Here is a 23,118-nt window from a genome sequence, read left to right as displayed (position 1 = left end):
AGCAAGCAGACATGGACATGAAGGAACGACAAAACATATCAATCAACAAGGAGCGCATTAGGAAACAACATCGCCAAGAATATATAGACAACGACGTGCAAGCGGCCATTTTTATTACACACTACCCTGTAAGTATAGTGTCCAAATAGAATCACGTAACTTAATTTTTTAAATTATATCGTTAGCTAATGTATCAATAACAGGGGAGTTAACTCCGTCAGTAACACGAAATTGATGACGTCACACACTATGATGATATGATGTGGAGGGGAGGGGGTTGCTAAGGACGCCCTCTTGGATTCGCTGCATAGCAACGGAATCCAAGATGGCGGATTTCCTTAGCATACCCCTCCATCAACGACTATTCATCACATAACATAGAAGTCTGGGTTTAGAAAGAAACTATTCATTTACGTTTTCCTAAAACAGACAGTATCTAGATTCATGGAATATATTAGGGATCCATTATGTCTAACTATACAGCAAATTGATGTTGGCAAACTTCTTATTCTATAGATAGCCATTTAAATGTCTTTGACGATAAAGCAATCAAATGAAGCATTGTTCTTGAATATTCGACCGCGACACTGCCAGAGCAGTGTGTCAATGCGCGTACATACAAAATGTATCAACCGTTATAATTCAATTTAAATGTTGGAAAGGCTCTACTAAAGAAAATGTGTTGTTCACTATGCATTTTCTAAATTTACTCATACATCGATGAAAAATCACTGGAACTATATTATCCTAGCAACCACGGCTTCCGCATAGTAACTATCTAAACAACTCGCTTCGCCTTTTTTTGGCTTTACATGTAACATTTGAAAGTATTTGTGGATATAAATATCAGGATTAACATTCATTTGGACGGCGTATACGGTAGTATGAACGCAGTTGGCAACGAAAATGTTCTTTATTGGGGACTTACCCGCACCATACTTGTAGAATATGTTCGTTACCAACTGCATTCATAATATCGTATACGCCGTCAAAGAAAGGTCAATCCTTATATAAGATACCATTATATTAAAGAAATTATTATAAGAAATATTGTAGGTTCATATGCATTCAGCTAATGAAAACAGATTAAAAATAACAATCGAACATAACTTAATTTTCTAATTTCTGATAAAAAACATAAAATGTTCTGTAATTTAATAGCCGAGCAACTGAAACCAAACAGAAGTTCAAAGTGCAAATACTGCGTCAAACATTGCGGAAAATGACATCATCATTTTCTGTGTAGTTTTCTTTTTCATGTTTTAAAATATAACCCGAAGAAGCCTATCGTTGGGGAAATAGCCAAGATTAAGTTATAGAAATATATACTTTTATTTCTCCTTTGTGTCATCCAATCGTTACTGTTATTAGTCATTTATCCGATACAAATGTGTAATGAAACTTCGCTTCGGCCAATACGATCACTTTTTCATATCACGTCATATACATTACAACAATGATGATGATGATGATGATGATGATGATGATGGAATGATGATATATGGATGACTATAGTGTTATGTTTAACAAGGGCGAGCCAGAGTGAAACATGATTATTCGAGAAGTAACGAAGAATCGTGTTTCCCTATAGTACGGGCAATGAATATTTTACTATGCCAAAAAAAGGGGGAAAAAAAGACATAACAAAAAACCCCATAATAATACCGTAGAGGTGATCAAATTGACGCGCAATTGGTCGTTTTGCTTCGATCATTCGGAACTAAGTTGTGATAGCTCTTGCCTATTTTTCAAGAGAAGTTCCGAATGAAGGAAATACGATTCAGTGAATCTTGAGAGCATATAGCTAGGCGGACGAATTCCCAGTAGTGAGTTTTGATTTCACATGATAAATAATATTTGTTTTGGAGGAGCGAACAAAAACATCAGCATTTTTTCATTTTGTATGTGACGTTGTGGACAGTTGTTATATTTGGCCTGTTTAACAAGGATATGTTTAGAAAATATTTCACATATATCATAAAATGTTGATTAATCGTCAATGTACGACGAAATGATAAGAACCAAATAAGATGCAAAAGTCTGCTGCCAGAACGGAACCCTTTACCTTAAGCAAGCTGAGTGGAGTTTGTGTATGGCTGGTGAAAGTCCACCACTAAACACAACTCTCTTGGATGAAAGACCCTTTTTCCAGGTTAGGGTTTTAAACCTCATATACACTTATAAAAGGTTGTCAACTGGTGTCTCAATATCGCAGACGATTAACAATGGACAATGATTTTATGATTCATACAAAATATTTATTTCGATCAATCAAAAGCATCAATTTGCACTTTTTACAAACTTACAAGCACTATTACTAGACACGTTTCTGGCCAGTTCAGCAAAAATCTCTAATCGTAAGCTTGACAGACTTTTCATATATCTACAGGTTAAATAGCAACTTATGTTGTTTGCCCGTTAGAAATTCTTCAAACAAATACAAAAAACGAATAAATGAAGGCTCGGTGTACGCCACCTTGTTGCTGAGACCAGGAGACTAGTTCGATCCTTTGATATGCATCAAAAGAATCTCGCGGTCACGTAACGGTAAAAGTTGACAGGTTTTGCAGTCTGGCGTCTCTCCTTTGTTATCTTCAAAGGACAGGTATCAGCCTAGCGATTGGTCAGTTTTATTTTACCCGAGACCAATCAAACAGCTATCTTAGTGCCTTCAAGTTTGGCATGACATATATCTCAGGGGTATAGAGAGCGTAACCCCTGGATATCGAGGATGACAAAAAGCATGCTTGTTAACACACTCGACAATAGAAAACAGGCTCAAGACTCATTTGTTTCCATTAACAAGCATGGAAAGTATTTTAAAGAACGTTGCACGTGCATGGTAAAAAAATACATGTGCAGGCATGTTTTATTGTCTAATCATGGTTATTTATCAATGAAAAATGTCCTGACAACTTTGAATTGGAATCCGCTTTAGAAAAACGACGCCAACCAAGCACGTGATCATCAAGGAATGACTGGATGTTTTTTAAATTAAATAAACACCAATTTTAACTTTTAATTTTTCGATGCAGAAAGCCAACCAAAGTAAATATTTCACTGCACCATGGGTACTTCAGGTCAACAGAATGAAAATCCAAATCAAAGGTGTTAAGTTACAATAACATTTGAAAAGAAATAGAAATATTCGACATTTAAAACAACCTACTTTTGCAGTAAGTAGGACTTGAAATAGAAAGAGCAACAACTGTACTCAAAATAAATGTTATGCAGGAAGATTCAAAAACTTTAAAGCCTAATGGAAAAGTGTCTTAAAATGAAAACGAACGGCTGCCATATTTAGTCATCTGTTGAAGTGATGATTAAAAATGGCTGTATGAAAACTGTTTATGACACTCACCAAGAAACTGTTTTTTATAAATATATCGGTCGGAATGGCGATGGTTAATCTAAATATGAACTATAACAGAGTTCTCTTGAAGTGAAACAAGTTTAATTTTCAATGAAGAATCATGAAATGTATAAGCCGTTTATATGTAAAGCACAGGACTTGCTCCTATACCATAATAAACAGTCTTCAGGGGATCAATTCATTCACGTTGTAAGGGACTACGAAAACAAGGTATTATAAAATGTCACAAGATGCATCTCGAATTAAACAGCAAACGCTCATTAATGCATACTTCGGAATTAGAATAATGTACCAAATTCAATAATATCTTCAAAAATGATCAGTGATTTTACTTGTCTTACTTATTGGACGCGTACACATGTCCTTTTGTTTAGGTGAAAACTGAAAACGAACGGTACCTTTAGCAGATAACCTATTCGCTGAGGTTTGTAATAACTCTTTAGCATCTGGATAATTACATGGCGAAAAACGAAAGATTGACGGGTTTTTACCGTGATAACAGGAGTTGCATGGCGACAGCTTCTCAGAACGATTTGACGGCGATTTGTTCATAGATGACTTTAAACAGGATTTAGGAGTTTTTAATTTGTTTGCCGATAATGCTACTCCGATGCGATCCCCAATGGTTGGCGACGAATGAAAAGCGGCACAATGTATAATACGGCTAGCGTGAGAGGATGCTCTTTTTCTATAAGGTGACAGAACCGGAACGTTTCTTTCATGAGAGTGGCATCTCCTGCGATATTGGGGACTTAAATAACTTTGTGACTTACACAGTTCCAGACCTTCCTTATTACCATCTCCATCGACAATCGAAACTACAGGGGGAATTGGGTGACCCATACGTCTGCTATGTAGACATGTTGACGGCGCGATACCTTTAAATAACTCCTCCTCAACATCTGGACCCTTTGCTGAGGTGGTAGAACGTTTCTGATGATCGGAAGTCATCGATATTGTTTCGATCTTTTCTTCCTGGACAGCGCTCAGCAGCTGGCTTACAGAATGGTGCCTGATGCAAGATGGGTCGATCTGAACTTTAACACTTGACGTCTCTTCCTTGTTTTCTCTGTGTTTACAACTTGTTATTTCCAAAAATAACTTGCAAAGTTTGTATCGTTTGTGTTGTAAAAATAATCCTTCTGCAAGTGGATGGATAACATATATCAATGGCTTCGACAGTTTCAAACAAAAAGAAATAAACCTCAATGGATGATGAATACTGAAAATGGCAAGAAAAATGTAGAAAGCCCATGGAATCGTGAAAACAGTTATTAGTAAAGACATTGTAATTTTGATGTTGGAGTCATGAGTACTATTCAAGAATGAAATGCTTTTGTGTTGGTTACGTCTTACAGGGAGGATGCTGATTTTCGATCGTGTAGCAGTAACCTTATAATAGATACGATAGTAAGTACATATAGTAACAAGAACTGGTGTAATTCCAAATACTATTAACACAACCTCCTTGTAAGTTCTAACCGTGATATTCAAATCAGGCCTACATTCGTAGAAATGTTGTCCCTCCTCATTGTCAACGCTTTGATTATACTGAAACACGTCGTTGTAGAAATGTTGGCCAAGCATAAAACTGCCCGATATAAAGGTAGGAAAGAGACAAAGAATAAAGGTAAGGAGAGCTGACGTCTTTGTTATTAACACAGCCGAATTTCCTCTGCAGAAACTAACTCTGAACCGCGTTATCGCTACTGCCATGATGACGAAAGGGTAGGCATCCAACATAAGTCGTTCCATGAAGTCTGTAAAAGGGAAAAAAAAAGTAAAAATGTTCAATACTATATCAAATTCACTTCTAACTGAAACTAAATCAATACATTCAGTAGTAATTTTCAATCAAAGCAAGTAACGTTTCTTCTGTCTCGTTGTTGAATATATGTATATATATAGTCTGAAGAATCTCCTAGAAGAGATTACAGTACTAAAGACTCGTTGTTGAGAATTTGAGAAGATATATATATATAATTAAATTTGATAAAAATATCAGCAGTGAAACCATAATGTACAAAGCAATCTGTCAAATGTTCAAGGCAAACATAACACGATGAACACTGCAACAAAATGTATAATTACGATTTAATGCTAACGCTGATTTTAAAAACTATCCCTTCGCCCACATGGAGCTGAATGTCACAATATGAACTGTTTTGTCGGTCGACAGCATAGTGCTGTGCATGTTTACTTCTGACTGAAATGCCCTGATATAGCGCTATTTCTGTCGTACCTATATTTATCACCGGCTTTCCCAAAAGATGAAACTGACTACACTGGACGTTGGTTTCAGGTCATGTCATTATCAACTACGTAAACCTTCGTTAGAAGATAAATACTTTCAGTTTCGGATCGATTTTTCTGGTTGTCATTTGACTAAATAGACCCTTAAAAGAAAATTATAAAGAAAATCATTAAAGTAAATAATATAACTTGCATTTCTTGGTAGCTCATATAGTTGGAAATTTACAGAGGAAAAAAACAATGAGGATGTAATATCTATGATAACTTATTTTAAATTGTAGAATTACGAAAATAAATTAAACTACTTTCGTGCACCAATAATGTAACATGATGATTTATGAAGCTTTATGCTTCAATGTTAGTACCACCATGCCCGTGAATTAAAGTAGGTTAACAATACGTTCTAAGGATATAATTTAAGGAGAAACCAGTACAACGGAACAAAATAACCCATCAAACTCAAACACTCTTTTCACTAACTAAATAAACCTATAAAACGCGAGAATCATACTAACCTTTGATAAGACATATAGAAAGGTTGTTCCGCTTGATGCCGTGGACCACGATGATCTCAAGTGGCATACAGATTAGGACAGAAAGCAGCACTAGAAAGGTCTTGCACGTTTGGAGGACCTCTGTGGCGTTCAGACGCTCACTGTTGGCTTTGATAACAATCAGGTAAAGCACGTTCAGTGTCACGGCTACTCCCGACAGCACACCTTGAGTTATTTGTAAAATTCTGCTTTCCGTCTCTGAAAGGTTAAGATATGATACTTCGTCCATATTGACCGTTCATCAGATGGCGTCAGCTGGGAAGATACATATCACTGACAGAGAAGAAACCCTAGACTGGTCCTTTTTATATCAACATGGAGGAATTTGTGCTAAGTGATACCGCATGCGCGTGACAAACACGGCGACACCATGGATACGATATACGTCATTTAAGACACACATACTAATCAACTGTTACGGTTTATTACATTTTTGCCAGTGAAATATCGGATTCTATCAACTTGATACAACTGATATCTTTGACACTGTTCGGATTCAAATGAAGCGACGGTAGAATAAGTGGTTGTTATGGTAAATGTTTGGTACACCCGCTTAAGTATTTACATGAATATACAATTAATAACATTTTCATAAGCAATCACACCAGATAATAGCAGAAAACGTCGGAATTACGTTGAGAATTCCATTCAAAATGGCGCACATCATAAAGAAAGAGCACAAACCTATGACGTCAAAGCATAACGATGCTATAAACACAGTTCACATAATACGGTCATTAATGAATATATGTTTTGAGAGTAAAAATACAGCTGGGTTAGACTAAGATTTTATTAATATGTTCTTATTCGACCTTCTCAAACGAACATAAATTATTTATCATGAAAACACCAACACTTGTATGGAAGAAAGTCTCTGTAGTGAGCAACAGGCTTATTCGAATACATAAAGAACGGGACAACAGAATTAGACATTAATTTTATTAATATAGAAAACTACTAAATCCCAAGATGTTTAGAAACTGACAGAAAATCATTAACTTTTTCACGCACATAGCCGTCATTGGCTTTGTCAGTTTTCCAACGTCCATGTTTCTTAAATAAAATTAAAAACAAATTAAGCCTACTTGTGATTAGCCAACATCTCTGGCTTACTTGTAATTAGCCAACATATCTGGCTTACTTGTAATTAGCCAACATCTCTGGCCTACTTGTAATATTGAACCAACATCTCTGGCTCAATGATTATAATCCATAAACATATTATCATACACATCAGATCAACAGCTATGACTAATGTCTATAACACACGCATATTAGGATCAATCCTCACAGCTAACAGCGATCCTCTGAAATTTTCGGGATGGAACAAACACTGCCGGATCGGGCTAACCATATGTCCTTAGTATTAAAGAATTCATAAATGTCACAAACATAAGGACGATAATTTCCATCTCTATCCAACAAAGAATACCAAAATGGCGAAGATGGCCAAAAGGGAACTATAAGTGTACACCTAGCTTGACAAACTACTGCATGTAAAATAGCTCGTTTAACTAAATTAACAGGGAGTACCAACCAATTGTTTTCTTCGCCCCACAGTTGCGCAAAAGTGTCTATACCCTCCGACAGTAGATGAAAAAAACCTCGTGTTAAATCTAGGAAGCTTAGCGTTATTCACATTAGAAACCTATCTACTGAAACCCTGGCACCACCAACTGTTTAAAAAATCGAAAAATTCCTCCGTTACATCCCAGTCGTTAGAATCATCGATCTTGCTAATAACATCTGCAATAACATTCTCCTCTCTAGGAATCCATTCAATAGATAAATTAATCTGATTTTCTGCGCAAATCTGGAAAATATCTAACGCTAGTAATTGAAGCTCAACCTTCTTACTACCGGCCTGTACAATCTGCACTGTACTCTGACTGTTTGAGTACCATTTTACATTAGTATCCGCAAACATATTACTGTAGCTATCCAGAGCTAAATTAATAGCTTTTAATTCCCTCCTAGTGGAACTTTTTCTTGTTTCATCCTCAGACCACATTTGATAAAAATCAAAGTTATTAGCGTGAGCTATATGTGCTCCACAGGCTATGCTATTTGCGTCTGAATAAACTATGGTAGAAGGTAACTTAAACTCTTGCAACTTTTTGAAATTTAGTTTTTCAATGCTGCTTTTCCAAAACAAAATCTCCTTCAAACACATATGATCCAACTCAATCGCAAACGATTTATCCGACGAGAACCCGTTTTGAATAAGGTCGTACAAAAACCTCGTCATTAACCTTGAAAGATTACCAATCACCGGGGACATTGAGATAATAGTACCCATAAGGGACGCTAGTTTTCTGTTCGTAACCCGGGGTAAACCTGCCCACAGTGTATCGATGATCCCGTATAAATCGTCCACCCTACGTTCGGGAATTGAAAATGCGAACTCCTCAGACTCCCACTATAGACCCAACCACTCTAACGACATAGTGGGAACAAAAACAGACTTATCTTCACGTATCGTCTAGATACACAACTATTTCAACGATATTTTTTCTCCAATATTTACCCAGGGGTCTCAAACTTTTTGTAAAAATATATGGAGCGCTAGTCAAGCCAAATGGAAGAACCCTAAAGCAAAAATACTTTCCTTCTCAAGAAAATCCCCAAATACTTAAATCAAGAATCAGGCGCTTCTTCACGTTTTTGTTCACAGATACTGATAGGGGATTTACAATAAATGGGGCGAATGGAACCTGAACAGCACGACCATTTTTAACTAATTCCCAAACTGCCTGCGATACAAAAACTGAATGTACATGTGCAGATTTGTTATTCTTAAATACTGCTTTTGGAGGGGTGTATAAAAAAGGAATAACATAGCCGTTTCGTAGAGTTTCTATTATAAATTCTGAATTTCCTATTTGTTCCCAAAATTCAATATGCGACTTCAACCGGCCATTGACAGACTCGTCGTCATCAACAACAATATTTCCAAAAGAATCTGCGTGTTCTGAAAATTCTCTAGACCAAGAATGTAAATCATCTAATTGGTACTTAACATCAAAGTCTGGATCACCTCGTCCCTGTTCCCTGCTGTACTGGTCTGTCTTGAATAGGAGGGAGCAGATCCTCCGTAACTGGGATACCCCGCCTGAACGCCGTTTCCCCCCTGGGCACTGCCTTCCCCAGTGACCCGTGGCCCCGCACATGAAACACACGTCGTACGGGGAAGCTCTCCGAAAGGGCCGCTGCTGACAACTAGCACTTCCTGTGAATCCGGTCGAATTATTTGAATCCAACTGTTCACCCCCAGGGCGATAATGACCACGCCCAGCGCCCGAATGACCACCCGGCCAAACGGTCTCCTTCTGTGGGTCCTAGTTGTCCTAACCGCACAGGCCTCGGCCCGACGCAATCTTTTGTCATCCTCCGAATCGGAAGCTAAATCGTCCGACAAGTATTCCTCGACCGTACCCCACCCTGCTGGGGATTTATCGCATTAACTGACAATAATAACAACAACGATGTCCAATATCAACTGCTAGACCACGACTATGCGACGAAACAAAGCGACACTCGTTCACACATTGAAGAGACGCTGACTACTGAGGCCCCTACTACTGACAATTTGACTGATGAGCCGACACGAACGTCCGATAAGGATCCCTCCAGTACTAGTGATCACGAATACGCCAATAACTTTTTAACCTAGTCGCAGGGTAGAACTCGTGGTGTTATCTGAATACCTGGACCAGAAAGGTTGTAAGGAATGCGGTACTAGGCTATACGGTTGTGCAATACCCAACAGAAAAGACATTTTGGCCTGGGAAGTATTTTATACATACAAGTAAGTGTATCACACGCCATCACAATAGTCAGGATTATGTTTTATATTTGTGGTTATATGCCCAATAGGCCTACATTTCAAGTTCCTTTTTTTATATTACATACAACACTGTTATTTTTAAAATGTGATATTTTTATACCACAATATCGTATGTTGTTATCTGTATGTAACGTGAAAGTTTATTATTGTTTTGTTAAGAATGTAAAGGTTTATTAGTGTTGTACATTGTATAGTGTGATTTTTTTACATCACAACGTAGTATGTTATTTGTATAGTATGTAGAAATTTATTATTGTTGAGTAAAGTATGTGGAACTTTGTTATTATTGTTCATTGTGACATTTTTGCTATGACACAGTAAAGTACATTGTTTGTTATAATGTTATTCACACACAATGTGCAATTTGTTTTATATTGGTTATTACATTTGAAGTAATTTTGTTGGTTGGAAATGCCTACTGTATTTTTTTTCTCATCTTTAAGTGCTATATTCATATATGTTGTATGTTGTAAATTGTTTATTATTGGTACAAATGTAAGAGTTGTCTCTCTTCTTTCTTTTTTTTTTTTGTATTTTTGTATTTTTTGTAAAAAAAGATTTGTAGAATATGTAGAAGTAAGTCCGCAAGATATTTATTTTTTTGCCATCTATATTTTCTTTTCGTTGTCCTAAACGTGTTGCATTGGCAATCGGAATTTTATTGATTCGTGTAATGGGCATTTTTGTTTGTTTTAGTATAATTGTTAGAAAATTACTCAGTTGTTTTTATGTTTTGTTCATCAATATTGACATCGTTATTATTTTGTATGTGTTATATTTCTAATTAACCATTTTTGCATCAAATATTATGTATTTTATTTCATTTTGGTCATTTTTTTTTTTTAATCGAATTTGAAGAAAATTCCGCAAGATATGGGTTGTTGTTCAGAAATGATTTGCTTAAGCAATAGCGATGCCGTTGAAAAAAAAACAAAACAATGCCTCATTACATTTAAGGCGGAGGGACGGGGATCCTGAAATATTTAAATATAAACTTTATTTATATTATTTACAACAGTTATGAAATAAAATTTTACAACTTATAATAGTTGAAAATGTCATGAATTCGACAGGCTTTCGGAGTTTTATCACTTTGCCCTGGAGTTCGATTTATTGTTTCACCTTGGGACAAATAGAGTTTGTTCAGTCAAAATACAGTCCAGCTAGCCGTAAGTTCTGGAGTTAGCGTGTCATCCGTGATATTATACGGTGCAAGCTTGCTGCCATAATCCTAACTGGTGAAGAGTGAGGAACTATTACAATAACAGGCATGCACAAAAACGTGAGTGTTGTGGTAGAGGACTGTGGTATGACTGTATACAATGTAGCTTCAACTTAAATTAAAAAACGGTTTCTCGACTAGTTTTTCTCCAAATCCGATACGAAACAGCAAGAGTCATCTGAGGACGGATGTCTAGTTAGACACATAGGACGTCTAGAAAAGTGAAAGTAGATGCGATAAAAGATAACACGTGTTAGAAAGGAAACGAAAAAAAGATCACAAGTATTGCAAAGGGACAGCAGATAAAGTCTGGTCTTGTCAAAGTCACCTTCTTAAAGCACAAAATAAAATCCGGCATTAGTCGCCTTACACAATACACATGCAGCGGGATACAGCAGGTTTATCATTGATTTCTTCCATATCTCCTTAACGAAATACAAGTTAGAAACTATCTCCGATTGGCCCCCACAAGAGTCGCCTCCTACGACTATGTAAATGAATGCATGAGGCCTACTCTTTTCGCGAATCTACACGGGTTTGATTAACCAATAACATGTGTATGTACTAAATGAAATAATAACGAATATTCCAGAGATACACAGCTTTTTAGTATTTATTACAACCAATATTAAAACAACAGTGTTTTAAAGGATATATCTTGTTTTCAATTTGTGTATGACTGACATGCCACAATATTGAAGTTGATACACTTATTGAAATGGAGAGAAAATTCACATTGATTGCTGAGGATAATACCTTGCCATTCTTATTTTTGGTTTTCTTTGATACATAATACTGACTTAGAGGTAAGATCTTCTCGTCATTTCTAACTGATGGATTTGTTGTCGCTGAAATTTCAACAAGCTCTCTAAATGAAAGTTTAAGACCATAATGTCAACCCCATGATAAGTTATACTTAAAGACTCCAATTAAAAAATAGAATTCGGATACGTGATTTTTAATTATGTATTCCACTCTTACATTATTTATTAAAATTGCATATAACGACGACAGCTTTGTCAATAACGATGCATTAATGCTTATGGTATATTAAAAAAAGTGTACCGGCATCTTAACATGTCAATCTATTTGCAACCCAACTTAGTGCTACGAAATGACATAAGATATAAAGTTCATACACATGCATGTAGGCCATGAGCCATACCGGTCACAAATCAAAAGAGATGTCGCTACGCGAGACAACAAAAAACGTAGTAAAATTCGTATTTAAACATATATATTTGAGATTGTGAACGAGAAAAACGAAGGCCACGTGATTTAAGACTGATAAATGAACTTTACATGAATCTTTGTAACATTTTGTTGGGTTATGAAAGATATATACGTGTTATAAACATTAAAACTGAAAAGTTTTATGTTGTATATAACATGTTTTGTTCTTATACAACCGCTAAATGTCATAAAAAACCACTTTATGTAAAGTTCAGTCACACAGCTTTTGGTCTGACATGATATACATATAACAGTTAGATATGTTATCGGAGCAATTTACTATGATGCTTGTGTCTACCAAAAGCCAAAACCATCTTGGTTAGAAGCCTGTATTCCTTTTGACGAGATCTTAACATCCTCGTGACCTAGGTATACAGTTTATTTTGAATTTTTCGGCGGTATATCGCGATTTTACTGTCGCAAATTGACTTTTACTGGCGACTAGGAGCGGAGCCAGACAAACGGATATTTGCGACAGTATAATCACGATATATCGACGCAAATTTTCAAATAAAGTAGGGTTTTCCCCGTTCATATTTAAATCAACCACAACCAACGAAAGCATCGACGATTTTAGCATATTTTGATTGTTTTCTGCGTTGGATTGGTGACGTCATATATTTTTAAAGTAAGGCGGAATTTGGGGTCACGCTATTGTTCGTGACGTAATGAATAACCAATTTCATGACGTGTCAGGATCAGTCGGGGTCATCGACGTTATTAACAATCCCGATCCGGGCTTCATATGCAAATAAAAAAAATTGCGGACGGTTTTGATTGACTAATCAAATGCCTTGTTACATCTCAAATGAATTAGAATGATATTTTGAAGTATTCAAATTGACTGTAAAATGTATCAACATGTTATAATGCCAACGTCAGTATGTATCACTTCAATGACATATGTACTATTTGAATTCCGATGTTAATTTGATGTATGACTTTTCAGGAGGTTAAAACTTTGGGTGACTATATCATCTGTTAGGGGCTTTGTTTTGGACCTTGGTTATGTTGTCCGAAGGATTTTCACACAACACAGTACTTACAAGAATGTAGTCATAACGAGCAGAAAACACAGAAATGACGCTGCAACGAGAGGTTTTTAACTCACGGGAATACTGTTCTTAATTGGGTTTAAAGTGCTATAACAGCATACATAACTGATAAATAATTTTGGGAACGAGGTACTGCCTGTTGCTGATATTGAGTCCCGGTCATGTTCAGGGCTTTCAGTTGCTATTTTACATTTTCATGAGTAACGCTTTCCTTGGAATTGGAGGGCCATGTAGAAATACCTTTCTAACATTTCTAGAGTGAAAACCTATTTTTGGAATTAAAAAATCTCTAATTATCATGGTCTATTGAAAAACCTCCTGTTCACCGCGTGCACCATCAGTTTTGGCCACAGCAAAGCCTTAATCCAAAGATCAGGGGTTTCATATTTGTCGAAAACGAGTAGAGTCGAAGTAAGCGAGATTGATTCAGCGAAAAAAAAAATCAATTTTGACGTACCATATATTTTGGAAATGTAAGCAGGTGCGAACGTTAATACTTGATCATTATTTTAATTGTTTGAAAAGGCGTATCACCACTTTTAATTAAAAACCAAACCGAATAACGAATTGATCCGTCGAAAAAAAACTTGTTTTAAATCACCAAACAAAATTTCAAAACGACACCGATTTAGGTGTGAATATGAAAATGGAGCAGTAAATGTATAGAACTTTCTAATCTATTCTTAATTTCACCTCCAGTTTTACAGTAACCATGTGGTATTCCTCCCACCACATACTTATTTCTATACATTTGCACGTAAACGGGGGTTTGAAAGATTTCGTCACAAGTTAGCTTAAAAGTGTGACTAGGAGATTTACTCAACTTACAGTGATTGTTAAGCTATACATAATTGTTATATATGTATACATATATAAAGGAAATTCACCATACGGTGATTCCAATGTGTGTTTTTCGAACAATTTTTTTTCTCATCTTTCGCTGATGGATCAAAGGTCGACTGAAACCCGGATGTAGAGTGTCGAGTGAGATGGCCTTTATTTCAATTAATGCTAGAAATGCTATGAAAATATCAAATATTTATTGAAACTGTTAAACTACATATTTGTGGATATTAAAGTATACAGTGTAGTCACGGATAGTCATGCCTTTCCCGAGTTGTCTGCTACATTGTGTTGCGATAACACTACTCAACCGAACACCGACGCGATCACGTGATTTCCTTCTAATAAACTTCACTTACAGACATCGTCACAACCTCTAGATGCACAATAAAAGTTATCTTAATTTTGTGACAGTGAAAAATATATTTTAATATTAGCTTAAACTCTCAATTGGTTGCAACGTCTGTAAATATGTTCTGATGCATTGTTAAAATAATTCTCCTGATTTGTTATTCTTGAAGTAAAGCAAACACAACAGCTGTAGCAAAGAGTGTCTTGTTTTCAAACCTTACACTAGCATAGTTGTCATCATCGGTATTCCACACACATCTGCTGGCAATGACCACGTCTTGTGTTCCTTTTTGACCAATGGTTACAAAGGATACAAATTTGTACCTGGGAAACTGAAGTCGCTTCATACTGTTCCTGATTCTGTCACTGAGCTGCAATGACAGACTTTTACATCGTTTAGGCTCGTAGACCACGTGTTGTAATCCGCTTTTAAGGGCGTCTTTCATGCTTTCCTCGGCTTCTTTGTGATCGAATTTTCTGAATTTGATGTAAATCGTCTCGTTTCCTGTGTTTTCCAGTCGTTTCTGTCTGTCGTGTTGTATATTCTTCACATTTCGGGCGATATTTCTGAGCTTTATCAGCTGCATCATGTTTCCTGCCCCGGTGTCTCCTTCTTGTGATGTTGTTGACTTTTCTCGACGCAGGAGGGACAACATCTTATTTGATGGTGGTGTTCCATGCGTTGAAGACGCTTTCTTTTCGCCGGTGTTAACAACACTTGCTAAAATTGGCGATTGTACGTGAAGATGTGCAGTCATTCTAGTCAGAATCGTTTGTGCATTCGGTTCTGAAGAATCTGGCTGCATTATGGTTTGTTTTTTGGAATCAGTTGAAGAATCTGACTGCTTTTTGGTCGCTTTTTTGGAATCTGGTTGCCGTTTGGTCGGTTTGTTAGGATCAGATGAACTCCCCAATGATTCATTTTTATAATCCTCATACTCTAATGCTGTCTTGAAAAATGACGTTGCTTGATTTCCCTTTGAGCTTTCTGCTACACGTGTCTCATATGGTGTGGTTCCCTTTTAAAAAAGTGAAATATACATGTTAATTGATATTAATCAATCAGAATCGCTAAACAATATATTTTTCACTGCAGCTTTGAGTTAACCGTGTTATGTAACGGTTAAGATGTCGTCCAAGAAGTTTAACCAAGGGAAGCAATTATTATATACTTGTTATCTATAGGTACAAGAGCATTAATGTAAACTCTCAAGAGAGAAAGATAGTAATGACCTCGAATTGATTATTATAAAGAAGTGACAATATCATCTCATCACAATATTGAAATATACTGTATTCAATTTTTGCTTTTTTCGCCCTTCGTAATAATGGCAAATTTATCATCAAAGCAAACAGAAATAAGCGATATAATAAACATAGTGGTGAAATTGACATTGGGCGAAAATACATTTCATCGGCGTAGGGCGAAAATTTGACTGCGCGAAAGTTTCCCAGTATAAAGTACATGTATATCAATGCTATCTTAAATTTACATTACAAAATTAATGTCAATTTATTATTTTCTGGTTCAATTGTGCTTGCTCATTAACGATAGCAAAGAGTTATACATTCATGTTATATGGATGAATTTATTAAGTTCTTGTTTTCATAAAAATACCACCGCTATGGTGATTCCCGCCCAGAGCCTCTTCAATATGAGACAGTGAAGGACCTAACCCATGGCTATACCGTCTTTGCGTATTGCAGAGTTATCTTCTCTTGTGAGCAGGTATTGATTGTTACGTCATTGGTTTGTGAGAGTAACGTCATCAATTTTTGAGAAAACGACGTAATTTTCTCACACAAACCAATGACGTAACAATCAATACCTGCTCACAAGAGAAGATAACTCTGCAATACGCAAAGACGGAATACCGGTCAAGCTACCCACTCACTATATCTGCTAGTACACTTTGACGTGACGTACATTTTTCACGTTACATCATTTCCGCATTGGATTCTATGTTAACTTCGTTTGACATACAATTTCCAATCAAATTTCCAGTGTTTCTTCGGGTATTAATTTTATCATTATCAGTGACTCTGTTATCGAGATATCACTTTTCAGCCCAACAAAACAGTTCATCTTTCACGTCACTGCCTAAGACACTAGGCAAACTTTTGCCTTAAAATCATTTTGGCCAATTATTTCGTCGTGGTTAGAAATCTATAAAACGTTTAATACTAACTTTATTAACAACAGAGGAAAACTTACAAAGATCCTTTGTGGGGAGATCTAGAACATAAGGAGGGAGGGGAGGGGGGAAGGGAAGGGAAGGGAGGGGGTTATTATGACACATCACTTTATTGTTTTCTATTACATTACTGGAAATTATATCAAAATGTACAACCCTTAGAAATATCTGCAACCTTTAACCTTTTTTTTTGTACAAATATACTGATATAACAAATGTTAAAGGACAAATACAGATAGAGGTCTAAACAATATTGTCCGGAATACATGACTATAAAGTATCCTACATGTTTAATATCAGAGAAAATTCATCTACACGTGGACAAAATATATATAAAAAAGAAAAGAAATTGGATTTAAGTTTAAATATAAAAATATTTTCATTTGCACGGAGACCTGTTGATTTATGGAACCATTTCCCGTCTAATGTTGCGAATTCAAGCACGGCTAAACAATTTGAATATAAATTAGACCAAGCGCAGAAATACAATTTTAAAGAAAAAGTCGAAATCATAAGGCTGGTTGCAACTTTTGAAATAAAGGTTATACTTTTATATTTCCGAGCCGAGTCGAAGGAATGTAAAATCTTAATTTTGTTGGAATAAAATCTATGTATGCATACAATATTAAAATGGTAGGTTCTCTACCTTAATCGTAGCACCGTAAAACATTCGTTATTATTATTTGCATGTTAAATACATACCTGTGTAGCCATAGTTTGCTTTCCTTGTATACCAGTAGTGCTGTCCAAAGGCGCTGCCAAAGAAATGACTAGCCAAATCATGGCCGTCTGACTTTCACTTTCTTTCCCATGGACTTATTTATGCTTCAATGTAATTATTTTACATTTATTTATTCGGCTTTAAATGCAGACAATGTTTCTTAACATTTCTCAAAGAACCCTTTCTTACGTTTGCTTATAACCAGTCCCTTTGAAAGCACTTCCGGTTGTTGAACAGGCATCGCACACACACTCTCAAATTATATTTACATAACAAATACAACTGCTATTCTTTCTATTCTTTAGTCTATTTTAGTAGCAATAAATACTTGCAAATAAAATAAACCTCTAACGTCAATTTTGACCCCTTCACATGAGTGAAAATCCTATACATAGTCAACCCAGTTTTAAATTCAAACCAACGATTGTTAAATCAAGTCTCGTCACATATAGTAATTTCCGTTTTTCTCCAGAAATGTTTGACAATTACTTATGAGGTGTATGTACAATGTATGTGACAGTGAAGTAACGAAACCAAGCGTTACATGTACATAGTTTACGTTTTTCTGAGTGAATTTTGATATTTTGCAGGAAATAGAAACGGTATTTTCATCCCGTGGTTCTGATATGCAAATTTATATTTACATAGTTTTAGTATGAATGAATACACAAAGTATTAATGTGTGGCATTATGATGTATGTATTGTAAACAAAAACACAATAGAACATATAGTTTATGCGTGTAAAATAACACAAAATTACTGGCATGACGTACGCAAATGGAGTTTTTTTTAAAAACGGTTAGATATTTCAAATACAATAAAATTGATTCGTCGTTATTAACTCCCAACAAATGTATAAATAAGTGTGACGTTTACAGCATTTATGTTTTTACTTGATCTTTTTATTATCACGTCATCAACTTTTGTTGAAGTTAGGAAAAACCTTTTGTTAAAATTAGGAAAAACAAACCTTTAAACTCTAAAGCATTGAGAGATAACAATCCATGTATCGTTTGTTTATAAAAATCGTCATTTGTTTACAATCGGGGTTTCCCCAAAGGGCGGTAACTTATACCGAAAATGACGTCATGATTAGGGGGAATTCCCACATTACGAAGTTTCCCGATGTTGGCCGAAGTTTGCCATCTTCATTATACATGGAATACCTTAACTTCATATCGTCAACATTACAGGGAGACTTTAATAAGAAAGTATATAAGCATTTACTGAAAACGAAAACATGTTTAAGAGGAATGAAAGGGGGTACAGTATGTAAATTTTTTGTATTAAATATAGTTTGTTAAAATCTTTAAAACTTTCCGTATATTACGAGAGTGGTAATATTAATGTCAATTATTTTGTACTTTTCAATTATTTTATTACAACGTATGTCTTACGCCATCATTTTTAATACACGTATTTGTCAAACCTGCTTGTGCAGTCCATGTGTCCTCCTGTGCATTTCTCACCGGTATTGTATTATCATGTTAATGTCTTGTCACGTGATTGCGTGTTCGTACGTGTACATGCGAGTTTTTACCATCATTCTTGCACTTGACATGGACAGTACCTGACGTACTTGTTACACGTACACGTACATATTATAAACTAGAAAATGTCTGTAAGACATAAATACTCCCGCTCATGGATGGGACGGGACGGATGTGTATGTTTATGCCCCCTATTTTATGGCGGGGGCCTAAACATACACAGACCAGTGCAGCAAGATTATTAAAGTAAGTGACCAGAAGTAAAAACAATTTTGATTTATGATATTGATAACCATTATGGAATTATATATATTTTTTCAGTTAGGGGAAGCTAAATCATCTTTCATTTCTTAGACGTATGTTATTTACTAAGCCTATTTTATAAATAATTTGCTTAATTAAGATGTTCTATTTTTTACCGACAGACAGACGGACGGAGGGACGGACAGACAGACAGACAGACAGACACGCAGGTTCGAGTATGTTACCTCCCTAACTTCGATGCGGGGTATAACTAGATACTTAATAATATTATAGCACTTTTTAACAATGTTTATAACATGTCTAGCTCAACTGTAGTCGATCAGGGCAGATGTTATGATATCAATCGATGTCACTTACCCTCCGTTTTCTTGATCACGATCTGGCCACATGTAAACGGAAAAGTTTTAGGCCTATGATCGAGACCTTTTCGTGAAAGATCTATCAATGTGTCCTTGTGTTCAACTACAAATGCTACACAGCAGGAGGCAAGTTTAGCGACGAACAAAAAAACCACGGGTTTCGCGACTTGAACAATTTGTTGAAAAGAAAAATTTCAAAAGAGGATATTGAGAGCAGACAATTTTAAAAGATGAGAAAAAATATATATGCCAATTCATTTACAAAAACATAAAAAAAAAAAAACGAGTGTCTTATCGGAAAAAAAAAAAGTGTTGGTACAGTATTAGACGCACTCTTTCGAAAAAATAATGATTTACTACCGATGATAATGAACAAGGAAAGATGTTTTGCAGGATATGAAATAATTCGAGAAAGTGTACAAAATGACTAACCAAAGAATTCGAGAAATAAATCATCAGTAGAAGCTCAGAGCAAATACATGGCAACTTGGAAATAGAAGATATAGGTTTGAGGCTAAATAAAGAAACCGAAATTAGAGACATTTTACTAGCTTTTGCTATGCGTACTGGGTTCAAACTAATATTGCTTCACATGTCCATGTCACCGTGTTAACCTGATTTTGTTTTTTAACAAACTATATATTTTATAAGATTATAGCACCTCTGACAGTGTTGATTACATATTTAGCTCAACTGGAGTGTAGCAGCATAGTTGTTATAAAAGAGCACATTGTCTAAAGTACACCTGTCATCAGTCTCCTTGGTCGTTTAGCCGAAATTATAGGGACATTTTACAATTATTTCGGGTGGTCGGGTGGCGCATGGGTAAGCGTGCGCGCCTTTCAGCAAGGCGGCCGGGATCGATTAGCCGTCGGACGTGAATAGATACCCGGTTTGACGGGTAATGCGCATTTTATACCCAGCGAGACCCATACTATTTACCAAGCAAGAAAAAACTAAATTATCGGCACTTCATTAAAATCGATAGTCGGAAGAGATGAGGAAGATCTCAAAGCAAGAAAATATCCAAGGGGGTGAAAGATTATATTTATCTCACACCGGTAAACGTGTGGATACACTTGTCCGGGATAAGATCTTTGAGAGGCTTGTTAAATCTTAAATTAGATGAAATAAAAAAGCACTCTCAAATGATTTCAGTTCCAGTAATCGATCATTTTATGTCAACAAATGCAAAACAAGAGGTCAAGATGGCTCATCTGGATATTTAAGCAATCGTGGCCAAATATTCTTCAGCAGTAAGGCTAATAATATGTAAGGGACATTGCCTTTTCCTTGGCCAAACATTCCAGTATGTGTGTGCTCAATACATGTTTATATTAAGATAGGGTGGGTATCGCAAAAGTGTCCATATTATGACACAGGGACCAAGTCCCTAAGGTTTTGGCCAGACCCCGTAGCCATTTCTAAAACATGACTGTAATTGTCTCTTTATGCCCAGCAATTGTACATATGTCTTAAGGTCTAGGATATCAACAGTTCCAAGGTTATTACCATCAAACGAGCCCTTTGAGGGTGTGGTCAGACCCCAGTGTCAATTTTAATATATTATTATTGTACATATGTATCTGTTGCTTCGTGCCTGGCAGTTGTATATATATATATAGGGTTATGGTGTGAGCATCTCGATTGCTACCAAGCAACTAAGTCCCCACGGGTGGGGTCAGACCCCTGGTCATTCTAGTAGAATATATGTATCTGTCTCTTATTATCAGCAATATTATGTATGGTTGCAGGGTGGGAATCCCAATAATTTCTAAATTAAAAAACGCTTTTTTGCCATTCAACCCCCAGGTGGTCATCCCTTCAACTTATGGAATTTGAAGTCCCATCATCTGTTAATGCATCCAACTAAATATGATTGGCATCAATCCTTTAGTTCTAGAGAATAAAATACTTAAAACAATTTCTTAAATCCGGAGAAAAAGTCATTTTAATCAATATGGCCGAAAAATGCCCTTTTAGCACCGCCCCTCAGCCTCAAATGGTCAGCCCCTTTATTTTGCAAGTTTTGAATCCTCACGAGAAACTATTCATCTCTCAGTTCAACAGAAGAAGTAGCAAAGCAATTTGACCAACTTATTCGTTTTTGATCCCTTTCCTCAGCCCCTCAATTCGTACAATTCTGGAAACTTACGACCTGTAAATGCTTCCAACCAAATATGGTCGACACCAATCTCTTAGTTCCATAGAAGAAATCACGTTCAATATAGCCAAATTATCCCTTGTCGGTCCAGGTGAGCTGAATATTTGTAAATGTTTTTTTTTTATAAAGGTCCAAAAAAAATACATTTTGAAAATTTGTTTAGGTGATGAGGCTTTGAGCAACTGGACCCTTGCATACAATGATGATGTACAGTGTTTATAACATAACATCGATCTATGGTTAAATTATACGTTGTTGTGATACTTGAATCCGGTGCAAAGATCCTGTACTGGAAATACACTTAATTTACATGTTCCAGTGTTATGGTATCAATCGGTCGATCATAACAGACCAGATTGTTGGTAAAACCCTAACTTAATGCATTAATACATTAACACATTACATCTCCAGCACACACGCAGGCATGCACACATAGGGAGATATCAGCCAGGTGGCATAGGACTAGTTAGCGCCTGATAAGACAACTCCTGCTAGGTCCTCAAAATTGTATTCTAACACGATTCGTTTGCAACGCGTGTTTTGATTGGTTACGGACCATGTTCTAATCTGCGATAGAATCATGATCAATCGTGTTAAGCTCCTCCCATCGCACTTAAGCCACGCCCCGTTTCTAACCAAAACAATATGGCGTCACGCTCGCCTCATAGCGAAATCCCGCTGATAAGGCTAGTAGGCAACATAACAGAAACGACCGATGAAATGCATTTGTTGAATGAATTAAAAAGTAAATATAACACATTCATTGCTCTTACCTCCATTTATAACTGAAACGTTCGTTCCATCCGTGTGAAGGCATCTAGTTAGATCCGAAATCATATCAAACATTTCACATGTGTCGTATGCATTTATACAAAACTCTCCACAAATCTATACAAATAATCACCGATTTTGTCGATAAGCACAGATTGGTATGCATACTGACATGTACATGTATGAACTTGTTCAATAGGAAACCGAATGTGTCGTTTAAACTTTGGTAATAGGACGTTCACGAACAATCCAAATATTCCGCCTCGTCAACATGCAGATCGAGCTCTCGCCAGTATGGGCGGGTCTAAATGACCGACTTTTGAAAGCTTCTTTCCGATTGGTCAGTCCGCTGCAGAATGACACGTCGCCAGTTCAGGTCACAAAGTACTTTTGTACAAGGAAATACAATGTTTCTAAACATA

At 36.2% G+C, this 23,118-nt stretch overlaps 1 protein-coding gene across 2 annotated transcripts; it reads right to left on the bottom strand.

The window, feature by feature from the left end:
- Nucleotides 1-11,852: 11,852 nt before the first annotated feature.
- On the bottom strand, nucleotides 11,853-22,729 carry LOC110457741 (tctex1 domain-containing protein 1-like). Of its 2 annotated transcripts, none has more exons than XM_021509129.1 (2): nucleotides 22,699-22,729; nucleotides 11,853-15,750 (listed from the first exon to the last, which is right to left on the bottom strand). In XM_021509129.1, the coding sequence occupies exons 1-2, from the start codon at nucleotides 22,702-22,704 to the stop codon at nucleotides 14,890-14,892; spliced, it is 867 nt and encodes a 288-aa protein (XP_021364804.1). In that variant the 5' UTR covers nucleotides 22,705-22,729; the 3' UTR covers nucleotides 11,853-14,889. The 2 variants fall into 2 exon arrangements, with proteins under 2 accessions (XP_021364804.1, XP_021364803.1); XM_021509128.1 differs by lacking the exon at nucleotides 22,699-22,729 and adding an exon at nucleotides 17,629-18,399.
- Nucleotides 22,730-23,118: the final 389 nt, after the last annotated feature.

The sequence above is a fragment of the Mizuhopecten yessoensis genome, unplaced genomic scaffold (assembly GCF_002113885.1).
Source record: "Mizuhopecten yessoensis strain PY_sf001 unplaced genomic scaffold, ASM211388v2 scaffold9301, whole genome shotgun sequence".
NCBI classification, from domain to species: domain Eukaryota; kingdom Metazoa; phylum Mollusca; class Bivalvia; order Pectinida; family Pectinidae; genus Mizuhopecten; species Mizuhopecten yessoensis.
The sequence above is the reverse complement of the archived record's forward strand: the minus strand, read 5'-3'. Positions and strand labels throughout refer to the sequence as shown.